The 17,125-nt window shown below is 37.8% G+C and overlaps 2 protein-coding genes across 8 annotated transcripts in view; both read right to left on the bottom strand.

Moving 5' to 3' along the window:
• LOC131432691 (uncharacterized) overlaps positions 1-17,125 on the bottom strand; it is a 306,576-nt gene that overhangs the window by 205,528 nt on the left and 83,923 nt on the right. The window lies entirely within an intron of this gene.
• On the bottom strand, positions 5,586-12,637 carry LOC131432692 (uncharacterized). Its single transcript, XM_058599131.1, has 2 exons — positions 9,825-12,637; positions 5,586-9,076 (listed from the first exon to the last, which is right to left on the bottom strand). Exons 1-2 carry the CDS (start codon positions 10,260-10,262, stop codon positions 8,417-8,419), a joined length of 1,098 nt encoding a protein of 365 aa, XP_058455114.1. The 5' UTR covers positions 10,263-12,637; the 3' UTR covers positions 5,586-8,416.

The following is a 17,125-nucleotide window of genomic DNA, read 5'->3' as shown; positions in this document are numbered from 1 at the left end:
TGAAATAGTGTACTAATGAATTAGTAATTGAAAAGTATGTTAGTTTGAACAGCTCGAGTAGTTGGTACTCAATAGACCTCTTACAGTTAAAACGGGAGAGGGATAAACAGTACAAGAGATTCTGTAGAACTAACAATGATAGTAACTGGAGTAGATATACACAAGCACGAAACATTTATTCACGGGCCCTGAAGAAGACTAGATATGAATACATACAGAGGAGAATCGATCAAAATCAACAAAACAGTAGAGAGTTATGGAAAATTCTCAAACAGGTTATCAATCCTACACATAGTGCATCGAAAAGTATAACTTTTGACGGTATAGAAGAACACACAGAACAAATTATATCTGAAAATTTCAACAGTTATTTCATAAATAGTGTTCAGCAGATCAATCAAAGTATTGAATTGGTAGGTGAACCTGTTGAAATAACACAGCCGATGAATAACTATTGTAGACTTGATGAATTTCAATCAATCACTTTTGAACAATTGAAAAATATTTATTTTAATTTGGGAAAATCGACGGTTATTGATAATGTAAACTCAAAAGTGATACAGGATTGCTTTCATGTTATCGGACACGATCTATTGGATTTGGTAAATAAATCGTTGTACACGGGACACGTGCCAAAAGTGTGGAAAGAATCTCTGGTTGTTCCTATCCCCAAGGTTACTGGAAGGGATAAAGCCGAAGAGTACCGTCCCATTAACATGCTGCACACGCTGGAAAAAATTTTGGAACTTGTTGTTAAAGATCAGCTGATTAACTATTTGAACTCTAACAGTTTGTTAATACCGGAACAATCGGGATATCGTAAGGGTCACTCTTGTGAAACCGCTTTGAACCTAGTATTGGCAAAATGGAAGGAGAAAATCGAAGCCAAAGAGTGTTCTTGGATCTGAAGAGAGCCTTTGAAACAATTTCAAGACCTTTATTGTTGCAGACATTGCGGCGTTTTGGCATCGGGGGAATGGCACATGAATAGTTTGAAAACTATTTATGTAGTAGATCTCAAAAGACTGTTTAACGATGTAATGTCTAGTTCCCTCGGCAATTCACTTGGTGTGCCTCAGGGAAGTGTGTTAGGTCCTATTCTATTTATCATGTATATTAATGATATGAAGCGAGTCTTACGTTTCTGTGATATAAATTTGTTTGCTGATGATACTGTTCTGTTCATTACGGCTAAAGATTTCAATGAAGCTGTTGCACATTTAAACGAGGATCTAAGTTCGCTGGTTCGATGGTTAAAATTTAATCAACTGAAACTAAACGTCGCGAAAACTAAATATATGGTTATTTCTTCTGTTAGCACCGGTCATGACGCCAATGTGGAAATTGATAGTGAAATTATTGATCGCGTTAGAGAAATGAAGTATCTTGGAGTCATAATTGATGAAAAGTTAACATTCAAATCTCATATCAATAACGTCATCAAGAAGATTGCCAAAAAATATGGTGTATTATGTCGTTTGAAAAATGACTTAACGACCCATAGTAAGATTCTTTTGTATAAAACAGTCATTTCACCACAAATTGACTTTTGCCCATCCATTCTGTTTCTTGCTAATAACACACAAATCTTGAGATTACAGCGACTGCAAAATAAGATCATGCGATTAATTCTAAAATGTAGTAGATATACCTCCTCAGATTTTCTACTGAACGCACTACAATGGCTTTCAGTGAAACAGAGAATTTACTACTTAATCATGGTATTTATTTTCAAGATATTAAATGGCATGCTGCCTCGATATTTGTGTGATCGAGTTGAAAGAGGAACTGATTTGCATAGGTACAATACTAGAAACGCGTCTGATGCTAGAACACCAAGCTTTTTGTTAGCCAGATCGCAAAACTCATTGTTGTACAAGGGAATAAGTTTTTTCAATTCGATGCCAAGAGAGATCAAACGCGCGGCGACATTGGTGGAGTTCAAAAAGTTATGTATTTCACACATAAAGTCCGCTTTGTAAGCAAATATTTAGTTAGTTCAATTTTTTTAGATTTTTTATTTTTTTTACGTATTACGAAGATTGTATTTTTTTTTGTTTATATATATTATTGTGAGACGTATTAAGTTACTATGTTCGGTATGATGATGATGGATTTTTAGTTTGTTTGAGAATTAAAAATAATGAGCAGTCTACAAACGTTTGAGCCTCGCGCGCGAAGCAGGTAGTGACTATTTGGAAAGCGAACAGGACTGGCCGAAGAGCCTTAGCATTCAGTGTGTTAAGTTTGCTCTTGACCTTGATTGCAAGGTTGGATAATAGTTTAAGGAATAGATTCGGGAAACTAATTGGGATCGACAGTTGTTGATGGAATTGGGCCTGGCTCTGCTCATCCGCAGTCTCGTTACTCCATCGTAGCTGATGTGTGTAGCGATGAACTGGTCCGGCGGGAAGGGCCAGGTGAATTACTTTCTGATACTGGTAAAGATATCGGGTTCGATTCCTGATGTGATCAAGGATCTTCCCGGGTTGGAAATTTTCTTGATTAACCCTGGATAGTAAATCCGAGATATTTGAATGTTATTTTGTGGTCAGTCGTTCTTTTGAAGAAAAATCTATACCTGATAGATAATCAGATCGTTTTCTTTTGTTTACTGGTTAAGATATGTGCAAAAATACAGTGTGATTTTTTAAGAGCTTGAGAACTTTTTTAAACAATAAAACGCATAAAATTTGCAAAATCTCATCGGTTCTTTATTTTAAACGTTAGATTGGTACATGACATTTACTTTTTGAAGATAATTTCATTTAAATGTTGACCGCGGCTGCGTCTTAGGTGGTCCATTCGGAAAGTCCGCTTTTTTATCGACAAATTTTGTTCAGCGATGAGGCTCATTTCTGGTTGAATGGCTACGTAAATAAGCAAAATTGCCGCATTTGGAGTGAAGAGCAACCAGAAGCCGTTCAAGAACTGCCCATGCATCCCGAAAAATGCACTGTTTGGTGTGGTTTGTACGCTGGTGGAATCATTGGACCGTATTTTTTCAAAGATGCTGTTGGACGCAACGTTACAGTGAATGGCGATCGCTATCGTTCGATGCTAACAAACTTTTTGTTGCCAAAAATGGAAGAACTGAACTTGGTTGACATGTGGTTTCAACAAGATGGCGCTACATGCCACACAGCTCGCGATTCTATGGCCATTTTGAGGGAAAACTTCGGAGAACAATTCATCTCAAGAAATGGACCGCTAAGTTGGCCACCAAGATCATGCGATTTGACGCCTTTAGACTATTTTTTGTGGGGCTACGTCAAGTCTAAAGTCTACAGAAATAAGCCAGTAACTATTCCAGCTTTGGAAGACAACATTTCCGAAGAAATTCGGGCTATTCCGGCCGAAATGCTCGAAAAAGTTGCCCAAAATTGGACTTTCCGAATGGACCACCTAAGACGCAGCCGCGGTCAACATTTAAATGAAATTATCTTCAAAAAGTAAATGTCATGTACCAATCTAACGTTTAAAATAAAGAACCGATGAGATTTTGCAAATTTTATGCGTTTTATTGTTTAAAAAAGTTCTCAAGCTCTTAAAAAATCACCCTGTATTAATTATCATTTAGATAACTCGTTCTGCTCACACCTTTGTAGGGGTATGAGGTGGGACCATCATCATCATTCATTTCATCGTCTGGAGGGGGAGGACTCATTGTGCTTACTGTAGCACGAGGTTATATTTTGGCAAGTATGGGAAATTATAAGAGGGATGCAATAATGAACTGTAATCAGGGAGGAATAAAACAGTGAACAGTGGTAAGGAACGGTCGCCAAGACCTGCTCTTGGTCGATTGCCACTTCAATTGATGCCAAAAAACCTCTACGAGGAAAGCACCACCTAACGGTTCGGTGCGCAGTGCAAAAAACCTCACCGAGGAAAAGGCACAAATAAACTGTTTATAGTTTGTATCGACTAACGGTACCACTTCACTGTTCGATCACAATCGACACAGGCGCTAAAATGATTATATATATATATATATATATATATATATATATATATATATATATATATATATATATATATATATATATATATATATATATATATATATGTATATATATATATATATATATATATATATATATATATATATATATATATATATATATATATATATATATATATATATATATATATATATATATATATATATATATATATATATATATATATATATATATATATATAATCATTTTAGCGCCTATGTCGATTGTGATCGAACAGTGAAGTGGTACCGTTAGTCGATACAAACTATAAACAGTTTATTTGTGCCTTTTCCTCGGTGAGGTTTTTTGCACTGCGCACCGAACCGTTAGCTGGTGCTTTCCTCGTAGAGGTTTTTTGGCATCAATTGAAGTGGCAATCGACCAAGAGCAGGTCTTGGCGACCGTTCCTTACCACTGTTCACTGTTTTATTCCTCCCTGATTACAGTTCATTATTGCATCCCTCTTATAATTTCCCATACTTGCCAAAATATAACCTCGTGCTACAGTAAGCACAATGAGTCCTCCCCCTCCAGACGATGAAATGAATGATGATGATGGTCCCACCTCATACCCCTACAAAGGTGTGAGCAGAACGAGTTATCTAAATGATAATTAATATTTTTGCACATATCTTAACCAGTAAACAAAAGAAAACGATCTGATTATCTATCAGGTATAGATTTTTCTTCAAAAGAACGACTGACCACAAAATAACATTCAAATATCTCGGATTTACTATCCAGGGTAAATCAAGAAAATTTCCAACCCGGGAAGATCCTTGATCACATCAGGAATCGAACCCGATATCTTTACCAGTATCAGAAAGTAATTCACCTGGCCCTTCCCGCCGGACCAGTTCATCGCTACACACATCAGCTACGATGGAGTAACGAGACTGCGGATGAGCAGAGCCAGGCCCAATTCCATCAACAACTGTCGATCCCAATTAGTTTCCCGAATCTATTCCTTAAACTATTATCCAACCTTGCAATCAAGGTCAAGAGCAAACTTAACACACTGAATGCTAAGGCTCTTCGGCCAGTCCTGTTCGCTTTCCAAATAGTCACTACCTGCTTCGCGCGCGAGGCTCAAACGTTTGTAGACTGCTCATTATTTTTAATTCTCAAACAAACTAAAAATCCATCATCATCATACCGAACATAGTAACTTAATACGTCTCACAATAATATATATAAACAAAAAAAAATACAATCTTCGTAATACGTAAAAAAAATAAAAAATCTAAAAAAATTGAACTAACTAAATATTTGCTTACAAAGCGGACTTTATGTGTGAAACACATAACTTTTTGAACTCCACCAATGTCGCCGCGCGTTTGATCTCTCTTGGCATCGAATTGAAAAAACTTATTCCCTTGTACAACAATGAGTTTTGCGATCTGGCTAACAAAAAGCTTGGTGTTCTAGCATCAGACGCGTTTCTAGTATTGTACCTATGCAAATCAGTTCCTCTTTCAACTCGATCACACAAATATCGAGGCAGCATGCCATTTAATATCTTGAAAATAAATACCATGATTAAGTAGTAAATTCTCTGTTTCACTGAAAGCCATTGTAGTGCGTTCAGTAGAAAATCTGAGGAGGTATATCTACTACATTTTAGAATTAATCGCATGATCTTATTTTGCAGTCGCTGTAATCTCAAGATTTGTGTGTTATTAGCAAGAAACAGAATGGATGGGCAAAAGTCAATGTGTGGTGAAATGACTGTTTTATACAAAAGAATCTTACTATGGGTCGTTAAGTCATTTTTCAAACGACATAATACACCATATTTTTTGGCAATCTTCTTGATGACGTTATTGATATGAGATTTGAATGTTAACTTTTCATCAATTATGACTCCAAGATACTTCATTTCTCTAACGCGATCAATAATTTCACTATCAATTTCCACATTGGCGTCATGACCGGTGCTAACAGAAGAAATAACCATATATGTATTTAGTTTTCGCGACGTTTAGTTTCAGTTGCTTAAATTTTAACCATCGAACCAGCGAACTTAGATCCTCGTTTAAATGTGCAACAGCTTCATTGAAATCTTTAGCCGTAATGAACAGAACAGTATCATCAGCAAACAAATTTATATCACAGAAACGTAAGACTCGCTTCATATCATTAATATACATGATAAATAGAATAGGACCTAACACACTTCCCTGAGGCACACCAAGTGAATTGCCGAGGGAACTAGACATTACATCGTTAAACAGTCTTTTGAGATCTACTACATAAATAGTTTTCAAACCATTCATGTGCCATTCCCCCGATGCCAAAACGCCGCAATGTCTGCAACAATAAAGGTCTTGAAATTGTTTCAAAGGCTCTCTTCAGATCCAAGAACACTCTTTGGCTTCGATTTTCTCCTTCCATTTTGCCAATACTAGGTTCAAAGCGGTTTCACAAGAGTGACCCTTACGATATCCCGATTGTTCCGGTATTAGCAAACTGTTAGAGTTCAAATAGTTAATCAGCTGATCTTTAACAACAAGTTCCAAAATTTTTTCCAGCGTGTGCAGCATGTTAATGGGACGGTACTCTTCGGCTTTATCCCTTCCAGTAACCTTGGGGATAGGAACAACCAGAGATTCTTTCCACACTTTTGGCACGTGTCCCGTGTACAACGATTTATTTACCAAATCCAATAGATCGTGTCCGATAACATGAAAGCAATCCTGTATCACTTTTGAGTTTACATTATCAATAACCGTCGATTTTCCCAAATTAAAATAAATATTTTTCAATTGTTCAAAAGTGATTGATTGAAATTCATCAAGTCTACAATAGTTATTCATCGGCTGTGTTATTTCAACAGGTTCACCTACCAATTCAATACTTTGATTGATCTGCTGAACACTATTTATGAAATAACTGTTGAAATTTTCAGATATAATTTGTTCTGTGTGTTCTTCTATACCGTCAAAAGTTATACTTTTCGATGCACTATGTGTAGGATTGATAACCTGTTTGAGAATTTTCCATAACTCTCTACTGTTTTGTTGATTTTGATCGATTCTCCTCTGTATGTATTCATATCTAGTCTTCTTCAGGGCCCGTGAATAAATGTTTCGTGCTTGTGTATATCTACTCCAGTTACTATCATTGTTAGTTCTACAGAATCTCTTGTACTGTTTATCCCTCTCCCGTTTTAACTGTAAGAGGTCTATTGAGTACCAACTACTCGAGCTGTTCAAACTAACATACTTTTCAATTACTAATTCATTAGTACACTATTTCAGTATGTCAGTAAGAATAGATGCCCTGTGATCCAAATTTCCAGTCAACTGTGTACAACCCAAGCTTCTTGATACAAGTCGAGATATGGTTTGCTTTGAATAGTTTTTCCAACACTTGATTTTCACCGTATCTTCCTCATTTCTAGAGCTACTCGTTACGGAAATTGCAATTGTTTCATGATCTGAAATCTTGCAATCGGATTCCACATTTGAATAAACACCGTCGAAATTGGAATACACGTGATCTATCAATGTTTTACTGTATCTCGAAATTCTTGTAAATTCATTTACAGTTTGCCTCAAATTGAAGAATTCTGCTAACTGTTTCAATTGATTCGAACCTTGATCACTGAGCCAATCAATATTAAAATCTCCAGTAATAATATTTAGTTTACCAAAATCGACGAAATTCTCCCACCAGTTTTCTAGAATTTCCAGAAACTGGCGGTCGCTTGAACTTGGAGAGTGGTAAACGACTCCATAATTTCCCATCTGCATGCCTCTTTCAACTGATATACACAAGAACCAATTATTTCCAACTGCTTCGTTTGATTGAATGCTGAATTTAATTGATTCTCTGGCGTAAATTGCAACTCCACCCGTGTGCCTGGAATGGGACAAACAAAAAGCAACAGTGTAACCCGGAACACTGAACTGATCGAAAGCGTCAGAATCAACAATATGTGTCTCTGAGAGCAAAACTAATGAAGGATGTCTATCCTCTATAAGATGACGCATTGCGACATAATTAGAAGACAAACCGGCTATGTTCAATTACAAAATATCTTAATGCCTCCCATCGATTAGTTGCTATTCCATTGACATAATGTTGTTCTTTTTCGTTTCAAGCAATCTCAGATATACAGGACACTGCTTACTAAACGCTGGATGGTGGATGTCTAAATTCAATTTCCTTTCTTTGTTCATTTTCAGACAATTAACGCATTTGAAGTCAGTTGAAGAACACTCAGATGTTCTATGTGCGGAATTACATTTGGAACAATTTTCACTGTTTAAACATTCGGTGCTCTTGTGACCAAACTCACCACACTTGAAACAGCGCAATACGTTGAACGACTCGAAAACCGAACACCTATCCCAGCCGACGCAAACCTTACCGGCGGCCAACAAACTAGAATAAGTATTTTTATCAACCTAAATTATAACACTGAATTTGTTATATTTGAAGCGTGGATTCTCAAAGTCAGCAACAACTTTTACATCTTCAATCGAAATTTCCTGATTTTGACTTTTCAATAGGTCAATAAATACATCAGAGGAATATCGATCACTCATCCCCACTATTTTCAGTTTTGGTTTCCCGGGCTTGGGTATAACAGCATTGTATTCAGTACCTAAATTGCTTTCAATGTTTTCTTTCACTGACTGAATATCCTCTCCTGCTGCACACTCAACAATAATCGAGCCATCTTTACCATTTTTGAAATTACTAATTTTATGTGTTCTTGGATCCAACCTACCCTTTAAAAATTGTCTCGTGTCATCACTTGTTTGCGAAGACTCAATAGGTTTAATCATAATAACCGAGCGAGTCTTACGGTTTCTGTTACTTTTCGTTCTATTTCTAGCTAATTTACCAGAAAGAACATCCGCGTATGACTTTTTATTACTTTTATCAAAAACTTCGTCATTACTATCATTATCAATATTTTTATCATGTGGTTCATCATCAGTATTAGACATAATTTTTCTTTTGCGTCTGGGATTTCCATCTGACTCCGAATGAGTCTTTCTATCTGCAACAATTTTCTTTCTCTTCATTATGACCAATTCATTATCGTTGCGCTGATTATTCTTAAGGTAGCGCTTCGCCGTGGTCACGGGAGTTCACTGCCTATTCCGGGGTTTCACGCACTTTACCCAAAATTGTGAGAAAACGGGGAGGAAAACGGAAATTCCAAGAACATACGATTCTAGATAATTAATTTTTCTATCGATTCGTGTATAAATTGTGCCTGATAAACGTTTTTATCGAAAGATTTCGTGCGAGTTATAAAAATAAATGAGTTTTTCCTTATTCTTTCACACGCACACAATGTCAACGCATGCATTGGGGTGTGCAAAATGCCACATGCGGTAGACGCTAACAACATTTCTTTTGTTTTCGTTGTCCGTTCTCTCTGCGTTAACGTTGAATATAGATGAGTAGAAAATGTAAGTAAGTGTTACTACTTTGTAATTTATTTCTATTCATGTTTCAGTAGAACCAGAAATCAGTAATGATTTTCATCGCTACTAGCTTTGACGCTTTGTTGAAAACGTAGCACATCTCTACATATGCGAGTTGTTTATAGCGAGAAAAGGAAAAAAGAAAACAAAATGTTTAGCAAAACTCGCACGAAATCTCGCGAAAGAAAAGCTTTCTAACAGATATTTTTCGCCAAATGCATAGTAAAATCATTTACCTACAATCGTATGTTTTTGATTTTTCGTGAATCGGGTTAGTATTGGAGAAATTTGGAATTTAGGGTGAAATTTCGGCGACAAAGCAAGAGGAAGCAGTGAGTTGTCTCGCTTTGACCTGACCACGGCGAAGCGCTACCTTAATCACGAAACTTTTCAAATCTTCCAACTTTTTGGCCACACTGTTTTCTAAACAGGCCATTTTGCTCTCCAGAGCATCATTGGAAGATCTGATCAGTCTATCGATTCCACTCTCTATCGCGATATTAATATGTGCCTCGATACTCTCCCGCACAGCAGCAAACGAATCAGTGATGGATTTGAATTTCTCCATCTCCTTCTTCATATTACTAATGAGCGAAAGAACATCATCCTTTGGCATCATATTAGACACCGCGGCACCTTCCAAACAATCAGCACATTTAAACAAAAGCGCCGGTGTATCTGAAACCCAACCGGCCATGGCTCTCGTAAGCCCAGTACAGCGCTGGTGATAGCCATTCTCGCAATTTGAACATGTTATTCTAATATCTGATATGGTTATTTTTTCCTTACACTTCACACATTCACCCATCATTCATGCACAAACCAAACCGGCCCGACACACAGCTGGGGGAGAAATTAAAGCAAAGTGAACCATGCAAAAACAATAGACAATGCATTCAAAATACCACGGTACGACGCCGCTTTGTTTGAGCGATCGCCGCACGGCGATTACTGACACAATTTACAGCACAAAATAGAAGTATATACAAAACACTTTCTACTTATCCGTTTAAAGCACAATTAGTCACTTGCTTAGTCGAAAAAATTTTCGCAAAAAGCCACCTATTTCACACAAAATTTATCACAATTTGACTCAGCACTAAAGACGCACAAGTTACCATGTTCGCCATTCAATACAGATCCAAACCCGCCTGTTGATAACAGTAATAAAACCCTCGGGATTAAGGAATATTCCGATGAACCCTCACTATCGACCGGTCCATATGTCGTGTACTTCCGGACCAAATCAAAAGATAAAGCATTGAATTTTTTGACATTATCTAAGAACCTGACGTCACATTATCCGACTGTCACACAAATTGTAAAAATACGCTCCGACAAACTCAGGGTCACGTTGACCAGCTTAAAGCAGGCTAATGAGATCGTTCGAAAATCTTTTCGCGGGAGTATCGCGTATACGTACCAGCTCGCGAAGTCGAAATAGACGGCGTGGTCACAGATGCAAGTTTGACAGATATTCTTGAGCACGGGGTTGGCGGTTTCAAAAACCCCTTACTCAAGAATTTGAAGATACTGGATTGCAAACGCTTGCATTCAGTATCGATCGCCGAGAATGGGACAAAATCTTATCCTCAATCGAATTCGTATCGTGTGACCTTCGCTGGTTCGGCTTTGCAAAATTATGTCCTTCTGGACAGGGTTCGTCTACCCGTACGTCTCTTCGTGCCGCGGGTTATGAACTGTACTAATTGCCAGCAATTAGGACACACAGCCTCCCATTGTTCGAATCGGCCCCGTTGTTCGAAGTGTGGAGAGTGTCATGCGGATGGCTCTTGCGGAAGAGACATTGAAAAGTGTCTCTACTGCAGTGAGGGTTCGCATGATCTCTCAGCATGTCCCGCCTACAAATTGCGTGGAGATAAGTTAAAGCACTCTTTAAGGGAACGCTCCAAGCGCACATTTGCAGAAATGCTAAAGAGCGCTACACCACCAAGCCCATCTCCAAATCCCTATGCTTGTTTGTCAACAGACGAGTGCGATTCAGACGACCCTCTCTAAGGCACATCTTTGGCCATCCCTCGTAGCAACCGGAAATGGAGAAATATTTCCTATCATAAGCTACCTAGTAAGGGTTCGAAGGTGGTCCTTGAGGGGCCTATAAAAGTAACAGCTAATGGAAGTGTTGGTAAAACACCGATGCAAAGAATAGCTCCTGATCTAGAAATACTGAGATCTGATAAGGAGTTCCCAACACTTCCCAAGACAAACAAAAACTCAATTGCCCCTAAAAACCAGTCAAAGAATCAACCAAATGCTGGAATTATCAAATTTTCCGATATAGTGGACTGGATTTTCACAACTTTCAATATCTCTGACCCCTTGAAAGGTCTTTTGATGACTTTTGTTCCGTAGCTGAGACGTTTTTGAAACAGTTGACTGTAAAATGGCCCCTTCTTTCAGCGATCGTATCCTTCGATGGCCAGTTTATGCAATGAGATCACGGATTTGATCGCTGTTTTACAATGGAATTCCAGAAGTATTACCCAAAAATTGATTCCTTCAAACATCTATTATATACCATGAATTGCGATGTATTTGAATTGTGCGAAACTTGGTTAACTTCTGAAATATCTCTCAACTTCCACAATTTTCGGCTTTGCAATGATGAAATGTCAATACAGCAAGGTGTTCGCGTTACTTATTTTTATCCTGCTAATTTCTCAATTTTAAAGTGTATTATTGATCGCCTAGCGGTAAAAACTAAATCATCTTGTTACCCGTGAAAAGTGTATCATTTTGTTCGTACGCATCAGTTTAGTTCCAGCTTATTTTTAGCTATAAATTGCGTTAAATATTTCATTTTCGGTACGTGCTCCGGTGAACAAAGGCTATTGCAAGCAGGGCTGTTTACTTTGAAAGCCCGCACTCGGGCGAATCAATAGGAGTGACGCAAGGTCGCAACAATAGCCATGGCTTCTGTACAGTGCGATGTTTGCTCACAGCGTATTTCTTCGGAAAGCGATCGTATCTACTGTTTTGGTGGATGTATGCGAATTTTGCACACCAAGTACTCCGATCTGAATAATCCCGGTGTTCTTGCTATGAAAAATAATGTTGCTCTGAAATTCATGTGTTTCGAGTGTCGCAAACAACAACTTAGCCTGAATGATGTTCTAACTAAATGTGCTGAGTTAACCGAGACGGTAAAACTACTAAGTGATGCTGTAGGCAGCTTTGAAGATAAACTTCACAATGTTGTGAAAGCTGGAATTTCCGAAGCGGAACGGTCTTTCCTTACACACGTGACTTCGGTTGTCAAGAAATCAGTAAAGAGTGAAGTGAATGCGATTTCGACAGCACTAAAGTCTGCCAAAGCTGACACCTCCAATACTAAGAGTTCCTATGCTAACATAGTGTCTGGTGATACTGGCTTGCCTCGTTCTAAACCAAAGCAAGTTGGTGCGAAAACTGTAACCGGTGACCGCTTGAAGCACAAAAATAATGACTTTCCGACAATCGACGAAGGTGGCCTTTTGAGGTCCGGTAAGCGTCGTAGAGTTGATCGTGATGTCAGTAATGTTGCGGATGATGCTGAAACTGATATAAACTGCTCTGATGTTAATGCAATCTTACCCAAGTCGAAGTCAGAAGTTGTGAAAAAACTAGAGCAAACTGTTATTTTCAAACCAAAGTCATCACAGGCGGCTGATATTACCAAGAATGACATTCGTTTAAATCTTGATCCAACCATGTTTTCTGTTACCAATGTAAATTTTAAAGATAATGGAGCGGTTGCTGTTAGATGCGTCTCTAGTGAGCACGCCTCAAAGCTTGTGTCAACATCTAGAGATTTGTTATCGGAAAAGTATGACATTGAAATCCAAAAATCATTGAAGCCTAGGATCAAAATAGTCGGAATATCGGAAAATTTCAACCAAAACGAGTTTATTGAAAAATTAAAAAAACAAAATACTCTGCCGGACCCGTGTACAATTCAAATCGTAAAATTTTACAAACGAGAGCATGTTCGGAATAATCCAACGGCAGTAATTTTCGAATGTGACTCCTGCACTTACAACTGCTTGCTGAAGTTGCAACATGTGTTCATCGGTTGGGACCGTTGTCGAATTTTCGAAGATGTTGATGTTTTTCGTTGCTTCAGTTGCTCCGAATACGGCCACAAAGCGTCAACCTGCAATAAGCCTGTCTGTTGTCCTAAGTGTGCTGAAAACCATGCAGTCAATGATTGCAATTCCAACCTTGAGAAGTGTGTGAACTGTACCAAATCGATTGGAGCGTCTACATCTACCAATGAAACTAGTGGAACTTGCCACACTGTATGGAGCTTGGAGTGCCCGCTCTACCTGAAGCGCCTAAAAATGGCCAAATTGAGAATTGACTACTCCTAGCAATCAGATGATACGGTAAACTCATCATGTTCATATACCAGTGCCAACCCTGGTTTCTCAGGTAAAAATCTTACACGTATATGTCACTCCGTAGCTAGGATTGATACTTCACTATCGCTGAGAGAGATGTCTCAATTACAGATGTTGTCACGAACCAGCCCATTCCTTCCAGGAGAATTTGTTGGTACTCCTGAGTGTAACTTTGAAACCAGTGCCAACCCTGGTTCGCCAGGTAAAAATCAAGAGCGTATATGTCTTCCCGAAGCTAGGCTTGATACTGCACACACATTGAATGGAATAATACCGTTTCAAACTACTTTTCAACTTGCTTCTCAACAACATCTCAACAGTATATGGTTGTACTATCAAAACGTCCGTGGCCTGCGCTCTAAAATAGATGCTGCTTTCGTAGCTATATGTGACTGCAATTTGGATATCATTGTGATGACGGAAACTGGACTTGACGATCGAATTCAGTCTATTCAATTATTTGGCAGCTCGTTCAACGTATTCCGCTGCGACCGGAATGAAAACAACAGCCGAAAAAAGAGCTTTGGAGGAGTTTTAATTGCAGTTTCGGATCGCCATATTAGTACTCGCGTAAACGTTACTCATGAGGCAAACTTGGAACAGGTTCGCGTTTCGGTTAGCATTGGGAATCGTAAATTGCTTCTCTGCGCTATATATATTCCTCCTGATATTAGCAGAGATGTACGTACTATTGAGTCCCATATCGCATCAGTCCAAGAGCTATGCGACACAGGTTCTACCGAAGATATGGTTTTGGTCTGCGGAGATTACAACCAACCACGGTTGAATTGGGTATCTATTGATAATAATATTCGTGTTGATAATTTATCTCAGCTGTCACCTGCTAGTTCTGCCTTGATTGATGGAATGGATTTCTTAAATCTCAATCAGTTCAATTTACATGCTAACAACCTCGGGCGTGTCCTTGATTTGGTTTTCGGTTCAACTGAACAAAAATTGTGTATTGAGGAATCAACTGCTCCTCTCCTACCGATTGATATCCACCACCCCCCATTGGTTATTTCGATGCAACCACCCACTGTTGAACCTCCTGCAAGAGCCGTAGCTAGTAATGTCCGGTCTCTGAACTACTGAAAGATCGATTTTCCAGCGTTGATAAGTTATTTACTCCGTCTCGATTGGCGAACATTGTTTGGACCATCTGATATTGACACAATGACATTTAAATTTTGTAATGTATTACGAGACTGGCTTGCTGCAAATCTTCCCGTTACACGTAGACCGATTTCCCCACCTTGGAGTACACCACTACTGCGTTCTTTGCGCCGAAAACGAAATGCCTGTCAGCGTAAACTTCGCCGTAGACGTTCGACTGTCACTGTTCACGATTTCCATGCCGCTAGCATTGCATATCGGAATCTTAATGCTGCCTTATATAGGTCTTATGTTCTTCGAGTTCAATCTGGATTGCGTTGTAATCCCAAAGGGTTCTGGAACTTCGTTAATTCGAAAAGGAAAACATCAAATGTACCTCATAATGTCTACCTTGAAGAAGTGACAGCATCTTCTACAGCAACTGCTTGTGAACTGTTTGCAAAACACTTTGCCTCTGTGTTTACTCCGTGCTCTGCATCTGACTCTGAGTTGATATATATATATATATATATATATATATATATATATATATATATATATATATATATATATATATATATATATATATATATATATATATATATATATATATATATATATATATATATATATATATATAAATATATATTGTGGCTTAACACCCAATTTAAATCTTAATAATTTAATTTTAATTCATATTCCAATTAACATTTTTACCTTTTTTTATATATATAAAAAATAGGTATAGAATTCAAATTTTTCCGAGGCCCGGAGGGCCGAATAACATATACCAATCGATTCAGCTCGACGAACTGAGCAAATGTCTGTATGTGTGTGTGTATGTGTGTGTGTATGTGTGTGTGTCTGTATGTGTGTTGTCAACTAAGAGGTCGAGATCTCAGAGATGGCTGGACCGATTTTGATCAAACTAGTCGCAAATGAAAGGTCTCCCCGTCACCCAAAACGCTATTGAATGGTTTTGAGATCGGATGTTTACTTTTTGAGTTATTCGAAGTTTTATGTCAAAATTTTCAGTTTTTTTGACAGTATCTGTCACAATTGACCTTAAAAACAGAATATGTTTTCAGACTTAGATTCCGCACGATAATACCTATTCAACAAGCCATAGATTGTTAAAATCCGTCCATTTTTAACGGAGATATGGAAATTTTTGTGTAAACGACTTTTCCCCCTGTTCCAGCAGTAGGAGTTTTGAGCGCTGTATGACAAAGCAATGCTTGGGAGCAACGAAAACACGATTTTTTATACTGTTACATACAATTGTTTCTAAGTACCAAAAAGACTGTGTACAGCATCCTTTTTCATGACAATTTGCCTCGGACCGATTTTAGCACGGCTCGTTTTTGGCAACATAATCGTTCGAATATGACATATATAATCCAGATGATGGCAGATTTTTTTTTAATTATATTGTTTTAAACTACTTACAGCAATAAATGCTGGAAGAACATAACATCCATATACCATTCGAATCAGTTCGTCGAGATCAGCAAATGCGTGTGTGACAAATAATTTCACTCAATTTTCTCTGAAAATTTCTTTTCTACAAATTCAGATTCATACGAAAATTCGTATGCTCCCAAACAAAGTTCCTGAATTATGTTTGGTTCCGACCTCTGGTTCCGGAACTACAGGATGATATATGAAACGAAATCAAAATTGTGTAACTCATTCTCCTCGTAAATGGCTGAACCGATCTAAGATTCAAATGAAATCTAAGAATCATCTAAGATGCAAATGAAAAGTTTCAAGATTCTTTAAAACATCTTGCTCTTCTGTCAGATCCAACTTCCGGTTTCGGGGATACAGGGTGATTAGTATAAAAATGTCTATTCCACATAAATTAATAAGGTTTATCGGGTTAGCAGATTTGGATAGTCGATAAAAAAAATTAACTTTTTTCAGTTTTAGTGGTATTCAGTTGTCGATTCAGAAGGCACCTAAAAATTTAATTTGTGCTATGATTTCTCAAAGATGTCTTCACTGATTTTCAAATATTTTGAAACAAATGTAAACTATACAGCTATTCAGGTGAATTTATCTGACTTCGACCATACCGATTTTAGAATTCCGGTTCCAGTATAAAATCGTTTCTCAAAGCTCAATCGTTTTCTCAAAAAAGCCTAATCAAATTTCAGAAACAAGAATTCAAATTGAA

This window comes from Malaya genurostris, chromosome 2 (genome assembly GCF_030247185.1).
Source record: "Malaya genurostris strain Urasoe2022 chromosome 2, Malgen_1.1, whole genome shotgun sequence".
Lineage (NCBI taxonomy): Eukaryota > Metazoa > Arthropoda > Insecta > Diptera > Culicidae > Malaya > Malaya genurostris.
This window is presented reverse-complemented; position numbering and strand designations above follow the sequence as displayed.

Coding starts and splice junctions, on each gene's coding strand:
- LOC131432692 (XM_058599131.1), bottom strand. CDS start 10,262: ATGATGGGTGAATGTGTGAAGTGTAAGGAAAAAATAACCATATCAGAT. Junction 9,077..9,824: donor TGAAAAGTTTCGTGATTAAG/GTAGCGCTTCGC, acceptor CGCTACCTTAAG/AATAATCAGCGCAACGATAA.